This window comes from Apaloderma vittatum, unplaced genomic scaffold (assembly GCF_000703405.1).
Source record: "Apaloderma vittatum isolate BGI_N311 unplaced genomic scaffold, ASM70340v1 scaffold10772, whole genome shotgun sequence".
Classification (NCBI taxonomy): domain Eukaryota; kingdom Metazoa; phylum Chordata; class Aves; order Trogoniformes; family Trogonidae; genus Apaloderma; species Apaloderma vittatum.
Window position 1 is genome coordinate 71,477 of NW_009703142.1, and position 11,024 is coordinate 82,500.

At 41.4% G+C, this 11,024-nt stretch overlaps 1 protein-coding gene across 1 annotated transcript in view; it reads left to right on the forward strand.

Moving 5' to 3' along the window:
- Nucleotides 1–10,462, forward strand: part of TACC2 (transforming, acidic coiled-coil containing protein 2) — a gene marked incomplete at its 5' end in the record, with an annotated part of 75,561 nt that extends 65,099 nt beyond the window's left edge. The window contains 4 exons of the mRNA XM_009864528.1: nucleotides 3,757–3,908; nucleotides 4,750–4,826; nucleotides 9,277–9,320; nucleotides 10,326–10,462. Coding sequence (XP_009862830.1) covers nucleotides 3,757–3,908; nucleotides 4,750–4,826; nucleotides 9,277–9,320; nucleotides 10,326–10,462 — 410 coding nt within the window. The remainder of the gene's footprint in view (nucleotides 1–3,756; nucleotides 3,909–4,749; nucleotides 4,827–9,276; nucleotides 9,321–10,325) is intronic.
- Between the last annotated feature and the right edge of the window lie 562 nt (nucleotides 10,463–11,024).

Below are 11,024 nucleotides of genomic sequence, written 5' to 3' on the forward strand. Positions count from 1 at the left end.
TGAAAGCGCGAATAGGTCTTGTTTTGCCTCCGTTGCCCTGTTGGCACACACATCAATTATTTAAGAGTAGATCGTTTGATATGCATCCGAGCAGTGCTGGAGTGCTTGTATAGAGCCAGCTAATTTTCATATATTTCATATATTCCTCTAAAAAGTAAGAAAACCTAGTTTTCACGTTCATTTTAGTGCCTATCTCTATTTTCTTTCACTTTGACCTTCTTGAAGCGCAGTAACTGCAACAGGTTAATCAATATGCATTTATTAACCCTTTCTGCTCAGATATCTGGTTTCTGTGAAAGATGCTGGGAGAAGAGGAACTGCGTCAAGCTCTCAAATATTTACACTAAGATTGCAGTGACCTGCATTTAGTAGAAATTCCCCTGCAGGCTCTAATCTTTCTGTGCGAGGTTCAGTGACTTACAAATCCCTACACTTATTATCACCCCAATTAACTGCTTACCTTCTCAGCAATTAGATGTTGAACTTAAAAACAGTGGCAGAGTTATTTTGGGGAATACCATCATCCTGTTGGTCAGGTTATAGTATTTTCTCAGTATTGGAATATTTGGAGGCAGCAAATAACAGTTACTGAATTGTGCGTCGGTTCGGGGCTGTGTAAAATTAGCTTCTGAAGTAAAACCATGAGGACTTTTACTTAGTTGTGACTTGTGTACTTGTGTGAAGTGTTTTCAGAGTTAGGGCAGTGCTGGTCGAACCATGACCACGGGTATTTCTTCTCAGTGGTTAAATTCCAAGACTTTTTACAGTCATCTTTGGCAGTTTCGTTTTTGCGAATCATTATTACTGTTCTTTTGTACAATTTACTCAAATCATAGGATGGTTTAGGTTGGAAGGGACCTAAACATCATCTCATTCCAATCCCCTGCCCTGGGCAGGGACACCTCCCACCAGCCCAGGTGGCTCCAAGCCCCGTCCAACCTGGCCTTGAGCACTGCCAGGGATGAGGCACTGACATCTCTGGGCAACCTGTGCCAGGGTCTCACCACCCTCACAGTGAAGAAATGCAAGAGAGAGGTAGAGAAAACATAATTATATTAGTGAGGTGTGGAGCACTATATAAAAATATGCATACATATGTATAAAAAGCTTTAAATGTTCTCTTTTTCTTTAAAAATTTTGATCATCCTGGCAGTTACTTTGACACATTTTCACATGGGCTTGAGGAAATCTGTGTTCCTTTTGCCGCAATTAATATTTTCCAGCAATCTCCTTATGAGATCCAGCAAATTAAGCTGCAGGAGGCTTTTGAAATACAACACATACTGCTCAACGGTTTGATCTACGGGATGGCCTTTCTTTTGAGGCCAGCTTTGATGATCTAATGGCTCTTTCTCATCTCTCAGTTATTCTTGCCTTGTGTTTGAGGAGGAGCTAAAGTACATTTTTTTGAAGTTGCGATGAATTGAGCCAGCAGTAGTCTTATTTATTGACTGTTTCACCATGTGTTTTTGTATTTATGCATTTACAGAGGTGTCTGAGCTTGTGTCCAGATGTATTTTTTCCTGTGTAGTTGTATACTGGGAGACACTTTCAAGAATATAGGCTGTGTAACTTTGATACATTTTGTGAGGCTTTTTGCTCAGGTAGGAAAACCCGACGGATTTGATTTTGGCCCCTTATAATTATATTGGGATTGATTGTTATTTTGTGTGTTCGTGGTGAAACGCAGCAAAAAAGAGCAGGACAGGCTTGCTCCATAAATACTAGAAATAATAGTCAGTCGGCTTCCGTGTTTAAAAATGAGCAAAAAATCCAAAGCAAATTAGAGTATCTTAGACAAATAAAGATGCAGTAGGGTGATTTTAAGTATTGTTTAGCTTATTCTTGCTCTAATTAAATTTTCTCGCCTAGTCTCTTAATGTTGCTGGTGTGGTTTCGTCACGTTGTCTACAGATGTGATCCCCAGAACATCTAGTCCTGTGCTTATCTTGAGCGAGCATTGTCTGTCATTTCTAACAGAGCTTCTTCGATAAAGGGTGACATGAGAACTCAGAAGGGATTGCAACAAAATTAAAAGTGGGTTTGGGTCCTTTCTGTCGCTCTAGGTTGTGTGAGAAGAACCGTGAGCAAGTGAATGATTTATGGAATAGCATCTGACAAAGTTTCCTTTAACTTTGTTGAAACAGGAGCGTGTGGTGTTGAAATTAATGCGGGCTATTTATTTGCATGCACGTTGTGGAGAGGAGGACTGAACCTTGATTCTGTGATTATCTACTCGCTTTCACAGTCATGTGCTTCAGACAGTAGAATGTGACTCTGCTATTTTATTTTTTTTAGGAAAAAAATCAAAATAAACAACTAAAACCCCTAACCTTTTGAGAATAGAATAGAGTAGAGTAGAATAGAATAGAATAGAATAGAATAGAATAGCAAATAAAATAAGATCTTTTTCTCTCTTTTATGTAAAAATCTCATTTTGGTTACTACTCTTAATTATTGCAGATGAAGCCTAAAGACTAAGGTACTCATTAGTGGACTTGAAGGAACAGAATATATTGCTTTATGCACAAAGGTAACAAGTATATGCCCTTTTCAGCAGCAAGGAAGTGCTGTACCAGAAAAGTTGTGTGTGAATATCTGTTTCCATCAGTGGATGGAAAAAAGTGTTGATCAACCTGACTTCCCTCCCCAGCTGCACAAACTGTGGGCCACAGTCCAGTCCTCTCTGTGGCTACATGTAGAAACGGCACAGAGATAATTTTAATCGTCTCGAGAGCCCGGTGAAAAGTTCTGCTGCTGAATTTGCAGGTTAAGTTTAAAAAAAAAAAGCCCACCTTCCCCCCCAGCAATCCTGGTTCCTTTGGCCAATTTCGTGCATATTTAACAGAGAGGTGGCACCTTACAGCTCAGCAACAGGGGTATCGTCGCATCCACACCCAGGATGACCTGGTGACCCACCAGCAGCAGGGAACATGGGGACACGGGGCTGTGGTGGAGAGCTTGTGTCTAAAAATGTGGATTTGGGTTTTTTTGTGCTGTTTATTGTCTTCCTAACTGTCTTTTATAATCTCCTCAGTTTTAGTGTGCTGTAGCTTAGATTGTTTGTCCCTAAGAAGGGGTTTCAAGACATCTCGTGCATCTTGGTGTCACATACCTCTTATTTTTTTAATTATTTTTTTTTATTCTTCATCATTTCACACACTGCTCTCCTCCTGCATTAATCTGGGCTGCTGACATGAGCAAAATGGGCAGCTGCAAATGAAACTTCATTTAACGTACTAATCGCATGCTAGATACCAGTGGGGCAGTGTGTTCACACTTTTTATCTAATGCCATTTATGATAGGTACAGTATATCAGCAGGTCAGACCTAAGAAATGAGCTGCCCACTTGCTTCTGTTTTTCTGATCTACTTTGATGGAAGCAGAATTCCCCTTAACAAGCTCCCTGCCTCCAATTCTAATTTCTGCTGTGGATTTCTAATTTCTTGTGGATGTTCTGATGAAACTCCTGCGTCAGAAAGAAGCAAATTTTCTAATATAAGGCCTTAAGATATTGGTGGCAAAGTGCTGTATTTATTTTCTCGCTGTAAGGGTAATACAGCCCTCATGGTGCTTCCTGTGGATCTTAAATGTGTATTTTCTGATTGCTAAATTCAGAATTCCTTGTCCGTGTTATTGCTGTTACAACATGGTAGTGCGCAGGATTCTAGTCCTAGGTGCCTAGCGCTACGCCCGGAAAAAATACGAGCTAAACACATATTTAATGGTTCGTTTCTTTGTATTTAAAAAACCAAACACACAGAGAGAACCTGCTATCCCAGCAGATGTTTCCATCTCTAAAAGTGCACTGTACTCCCGGATTGGCACCTCGGATGGAGAAAGCACCACCGGTCTTCTCTACCCGCAGCAAGACTTAGACTCTGCGCTACGACTCGCCAGAGCAGAGGTAATTTTTCTTCAGCATTTGGAAAAGGAAACGTGTGCTCCTTGCGGTTTCCTTCTTTCCTGTTTTCTCCCAAATGATTCATGTCACGAGCGCTTGTTCTATTCTTGAAACCGTCCTCAGCCGTGCTAAAGCCACACTAGAGACTACCAAAGCAGATGGCTTTTACTTACCTGTAAGTTTTACTTTTTTGGCTGCAAGTGAAAAGCAAACATCATACAGAAATAAATATTGTTTTTAACTTCAGACATTCTCTGTGCATCGTGACATCGCTGTCTAATTATAGAAAATTTTTTCACAAAGCTAATATGGGCAATTAAAAAATGGGTGCAATCTAGCGTTAGAGTATTGCACACTTCATGGTAGACTGTGAGAATGAAAGGAGCGCAAAGGAACACAGTCCTTTGGCCATAAAATTTCATGGTCAGCACTAAGTATGTGTGCATAAAGAGTAGAACCCCAGTAGAGGACAAATCATGGGACAGAAGCATTTCAGGTTTAGCACCAGCTAAAATCAGACACAGTGGAGTGTAATATATTACTTGAAAAGTGTCTTTGTTCTAATCGGGAACGAAACATGAAATAAGAACATTACATCAACTTTCGTAAGCCTTTCAAAATTTGAGTATGATGTCACATCCAGACTTTTTTAATTGCACCTTGCGGTCTGAAAATGAAAAAAAATCACTGGGGATTTTCCTATTTGAACCCATATACTCTTGAAAACTATACCTATGTTAATTAGGATTTATATTAAATGAAATATTGTCCAGTTATTTAATTTCCTCTTTAATGAGTGACTTGGTTTTATAGGGTTTTTCCCCCCTTGCTTTCTTTGTTCCAGATTGTGGCCAAGGAAAGAGAAGTATCTGAGTGGAAAGAGAAATATGAAGAAAGCAGAAGGGAAGTGATGGAAATGAGGTGGGTTATTAACTTGTCACTGAATGCTGACAGAGAATCTCATTTAAGCCTGTAGATAGGAAACAGAGTAAAACTGCTTTGGTTAGTTGAATTTGTTTAGTTATTTTCAACAACAGTTTTTGGATTGACACTTTGCCTTTACTCTGCATGGTGGGTGCCTCTGTTCAGGGTAATCCTTGACAACATTTAGAGCCTCAAAATACTGAGATAAGAGAGGTCTTATTCTAGGTTAAGGGAAGGGAAGAATTTCCTCCAGCTGTACTGTGAATTCTCACGGGGATTGCATAGTGATGTTTCTGCTGCCTGGCTGAATGAATCTGCCTGCAGAGCTGGCATGTGCTAATTTAAAATTCCCTCTCCACAAATAGTTTTGCCAACAGAAGAAAGAATGGGATGGTTTGTGGATAGGTATGAGTAGTACAGGCTTCCTCCAGAACATTATTGTAAAAAGTTTCTTTAAAAATAGAAAACAAAAGTCCAGTTGCCAGTAGCAAAGCATTTCTTGCAAAGGAACCCCTCTGGCTTCTGTTGACTTTCAAGTTGATTCTAGACCGTTCTCTGTAAATGGAGCTAATTTTTAATAACTCTACACACCAAGCTTGGTTTTAGTTACTCAATACTTTTCTTGGATTTTGCTGCTCTGTTTGAGAGCTGACACAAGGACCCTGAGCTTTGCCTCTGATTGTATCTCTTCCATTCTATTTCTCCTTGCAAACCCACCTCTATTATATTAAGTATCTGTATGCTGAGGCATAACTGGTTTGGCCTTCCTTCCCAGCCCTGGTCCTACCAATTGCAAAGGTGACAGCAAAAACCACTGTAGTGGATGGGGTGAGCAGCGTTGCTCAAAGAATTACTGCTGCTTCTTGTTTAGTCAGTTGAAAGTTTCAGCCTTTCTTTTTTTACAGTAGTTAATAACATGAGAATGACATGCCAATGAGCTTGGTCTGCTCATCCATCTGAATCTGAGAAAGTCATCAATTGCAAAAGAGAAAATATTTCATGAGGTCTTTTTCTACCTTCGAACAAGCAGAAAAACTGTCACCTCTTAACTCTTAAATGAAAGGAAGCTGTTGGATTATTTTACCGTCCTCTTTTAAGTAATAATTTCTGCAGTCACTTCTGAGACTTACTATATAATCTTCAACATCACTTCTGTTCTACCGCCAGCTTCTTCCCAGAATTAAATGTCTCGGTGTTTTAAACCTAAAGCCAATGATCTGCATCAAGTGATGACCTGCATATGCAATCCCTGCTTGTGTCCAGGAAAACTGTGCTTAAGCAGGACGTGTGCAAGGGAGCTGTGGCGCAGAACGCGGCCAGCGCCGGCGCAGGTGATGCCAGGAGGCGCACGTGGCAGATTGCAGATTTCAGTAGCAGCAGCGCAGGGCTCGGAGCCAAAGCATCTTAAGAGAAGCTTGATTCCTTTCAGAAAACCACCTCCCAGTGCCCAGCTGAGTTCTTCTCACCTCTCTTGCGCTTCGCTTCGGAAAGGAAACGAAACGCCAGCGTAGCCCTCCAAGGTGTAGTGAGGCGAAACAGAAAGGAGCTGCTGCAAGAGGACCAACTGAGGAAGTCACACAAAGAATGAACAAAATTAGGAACTGTGTCTCAGCATTCAGCTCAAGCGTGGTCTGTTCTCTAGAAACTACCTCTGTGCACGTGTCTGCCAGCTGCAACTGCTTATTCCTTAATGAAAGGAGAGCAGGGGATAACACAAAGCAGCTGGCTCGCTGTAGATCTTGTCTTCCTCAGTTTGCTTCTGTGTCTACACCCTCAGTGAAATTTGATTTTTTTTTAAAAAAGGCACATTATCTAAGCCAATTTTCCCTTAGGCACATCCCTAGAACACAAGGGTGAAAGAAAAAATTCTGACTAATATTGTCACGAAATGATAAAATAAGTATTTGTGTGCAGAGAAAGATGTCTCTTGGAAGATTAAATGTTGAAAGAAGAGTGTACTTGTGGTAAATTAGAGATGGAGCAATTAGGTATGACAGAACAATAAGCAAGGAGTGCAAGAACTATCTAGGGTTGCAAGTGCAAAAGCATCGATTTCCACAGAAGAAGCAATGCTCGTTTACCCAGCTCCTGCCTTCTCTACCTGGAATATCCTGAGCTCAGCTAAGTTTCCAGAAGAACATCAGACTGGAGGAAATTCCACTCCAGAGAACAATAGCCAAGATGAGAAGTTATAATAATGTAATTCCTATTGAAGACCTAAACCAGAGTGGGTTGTGCCATAATCCAAGGGGCAGGCAAGAAATATTTTAATATGATTATTTGGAGGTCTGTGACTTCCCTCAGTAAGGGAAATCAAGGAGATGACCTCCGAGATCCTTTGTAATGCTGTGTTTTGGTGGTTTTATAACTTAACGAAATTGCAAGAAGTCAATAAATAGACTGAATGTCTGGAATACCGGAAGTTAAGTCTGTGCAGCATGTCAAGGCAGGGTTAAGATTTGCCGTCACAGAGAGGAATGATGGAGCCAGGGCGTCCTTTGGTTCCCCAGCCATAACGACCGTATTTAGACAGCTTGACCGAAGGAGGCCTTGGACCTGAATCTGGAGCAAAACTTCAGTTCACTACCTCACTTCCCAAATTGAATATTATTAAAATCAATGTGCCGTTGCAGTGTCCACCACACGTGCTGCCACATGCTTCATAAGGCTGGGTAATGCAGAGAGTGTGGTACCTCCTGGAACTAGCCTAAGCTGGTAAAAATAAGAAATGGATTGTTAAACAGATGTTATTTCTCTTTGCTGCCAACATGCACGGTGCAGCCTAGGTTGGGATGTTCTGTGGTGGTGTCACAGTGTTTAATGTTGTCTTCATTGCCCGGAGTCCTCGGCTTCATTTTCTAAAGTTCCTAAAGGTGCCTGGTCTTACAAGAATATGACATGGCTTTAAAATTCTTATTGCTTACAGCAGGGTTTTGAGGGAATCTGCTTTGCACATGAAACCAATCCCTTCCTTTTAGGGGAGAAACCTTGCGGCTCTCTTGGCTCTCAAAACTGTCATTTATGGGTGTAAAATAAAAAATAGAAAATAAAAAAGAAGAAGAAGAAGAAGAAAACAAATAAATTAAAACAGCAGGGAAAGCAGCATCCGAGCAGACGCTGATGGAAGCAGGGTGAGCTGTGCAGAGGTGGACTCTGGCCCCAAAATAGTTTCTCCCTGAAGGCTGGGGGTGCTCAGGGGGTGCTCAGCTGGAGAGCCCCTGCTCTGCTCAGCGCTTGGCAGGACCAGAGCGAATGAGATGGGATTGACCTTTGGGGCAAGTGGCCTTCACAGAGGGTTCTGGGCTCTGTTTGTGATTCCGATTTGAGACAGGCGGTGCTGGAGTTACTGTGTTAGGCTTTTCGGGAGCTCCACAAGTTTCTCTATTCCTTACTGGCTTTTGTCAGAGGGTTGTCCCACATCTTTTCTGTAACCTCACCAACTGCAGCAGACTTCTCCAAAACAGAGCAAGTGAAGCAAGCTAAAACTTCAGAAGAGACATATTCGAATACCAGAGAGCTATTTGAAGTATCCACTTCAGATGAAGTGTGGGGTAATTTTGTTTTTTGTAGACAGTCCTACGTGGCTCATGAATCAAAAACCAGATCAAGCTAGTCTCCTTTCATTAGCTTTATTTGGCTCTGGGAAGGGATGGATCATCTTTCTAAATCACATTTAATCTGCTTATTTTGGCTAACCTCTTTTCAAGAAGGAAATTCAAAGCCTGCCCTGAGTATATGAAATAAAATAGTCTTGAAATAACATTTTGCCACCTCTGCTTCAAGAACAGATTTGTGAAGTAGGACGTGCTGGTTTTTGTGCTACATAATTGATTATTTTGTTCTCGTTCTCTTAAGCGCTAATGGATCACTTAGTCACATTTGGAGAGTGGAAGATTAGATGTATTTTGAATGAAGGCCAACTGTACTCCTGTTAGGTTTACTTGCTACCAATTATAACTTTACTTAAGGGTTACATTAAAAGTAAGCAAACACAAACATGGAGAAGAGGGGACAAAGTAATGGAAAAATCAGACTTTTTGTAAATCTTGAATTAGACTGATATGATTATGTTTATGTTTAAATTTTGACTGGCAATGTACTTGGGCACATGTCATAGAACAGAATTTGATTCAGAGGAGTCCCTTTTCCTTCCACCCACCTATATTGGTTTCTGTAAAGAACTAAAAAACAGTGCAACGGTTAAATTGTCACTTTTATTTGTTACTTGAGTAATAAGGAGCATATAGAAGTGTGAGGGGATTGTGTATCATAGAATCACAGAATGGTTTATGTTGGAAGGGACACGAAAGATCATCTAGTTCAGGAGCATCTAGTGGGGTGTCTGTTTAAAAAGACTACAGGTAGTTATTAAGCAGCATTATTTTCTAAGTAAGCATTAGCAGTTACATGTTTGCCAAAAGTTTTTCTTTTTTTTTCCCTCTTACAGGAAAATAGTTTCAGAATATGAGAAGACGATTGCTCAGATGATAGGTAGGTGTTTCTCCTCTGAAAGATGCTATCCTCCACTCTGGTTTTGTGAAGAGAGCCTAGAAACACGGCTGAAATCTGTGGGGTTCACTTTGATGCTATCTGCAATGAATCCATCTGAGGACACAAGTGTGTGCAGCTGGGTTGTGATGAAAAGTTAGGGCTTCATTTTACAGAGGGTGGCCCCCCTGAGGGAGTCCAGGTAATACAGAGTCATAGAATCATAGAATGGTTTGGGTTGGAAGGAATGTTAAAGATCCCCTCGTTCTGCCCCCCCTGCCCTGGGCAGGGACACCTCCCACCAGCCCAGGTTGCTCCAAGCCCCGTCCAACCTGGCCTTGAGCACTGCCAGGGAGGGGGCTGCCACAGCTTCTCTGGGCAACCTGTGCCAGTGCCTCACCATCATCATAGTAAAGAATTTCCTCCTAATATCTAATCTAAATCTACCATTTTTCAATTTGAAACTATTACCCCGTGTCCTGTCAGTACACTCACTATAGAGAGTCAGGACTTCTACATCAAAGCCAATTGTCCCAGAGGAAACATGTTCAGATGCTTTGCCCAGAATTCATGGGTATCTCCAGGAGAGACTTTCAGTGACCTAAAAACCATCATCCGCTCCCACCTGTTTAGCGAGAGATACCAAACTTAGCTCTTCACAACAACAGGGATTATCTGTGCTAAGTGCATTGGTCAGAACAAAACCTAGATTAGCTCCAATCCCAGCTGAGAGATTATGAGTAGCCAATCCACCTCCCCAGTTATTTACTGACATAGGGGTCTCCTTTAAAGTCTGAATTATGACATGCTTTGCCTCACAGTCATTAGAAAATGCCTTTTCTAACAGCATGCCCCACAAATAAAAAAAGCTACATGCGAAGGAATGTCAAAACCAAAGGTTGCAGGGTTCTCGTGCTTCCTTTGCATGGGAGGTCTGGCCCTTAGGATGTGATTTTAAAGCCTCCTCGTGAGATTTCCAAGGTGTTTTTTCTCTTGGCCTGGCTATAGAAAGTGCCACTGGCTTGTGCTGCCCTGCCCTGCTCTATCGTGGCTTCTCTGAGGCCAGAGTTGCTGGGAAGAGGAGGAGCAGAAGCAGTGACCTGATGAAAAAGCCAGACCAAGCTCGTCTGGCCGAGTTCGAGTAAAGCGGCAGAGAACTGGGCAATATTGCCAAAAGCCATCAGGACTGGCCCCAGAGTTAAATCTGGGCTGTGAGAACACAGGAGGAAGGTGAACCCAGCTAATGATACCTGCGAGCAGGGAGTGCTCAGAATCCAGCCTCCTCACGCTGTGTTTATTGAAAAATGAAAGAAATTATTCCTCTTACTCCCCCTGAGAGAGGTGTTGCCAGCAGCACAATGGGGGTATCTGCATCTTCCTTCACTGGTAAAACCTGTTAGGATTTTTATCATAGCCACGTGTAGGCAATATTGTATGACCCCCAGATTTTTGGTTCCTTTGAGATTGTGTTGGTTTGATTTTTTTTTTTTTATTTTTTTTGTAATCAACACTTGAGTTGGGTTTATGTACATTAGTAGTGAATTGGCTTATTTTTGCCTGAAGTGAGTGGAGGGAAGAAGTTCAAGGTCTGGTGCTTTTGCTGCCTTCCTGCATTTCTCAGCTTTCTTTTAAGTGAAGGGAAAAATGGGACTATAAATAAATTTAGTAAGAAAAATAATAAATTTAAAATATAACAATATATAAAAC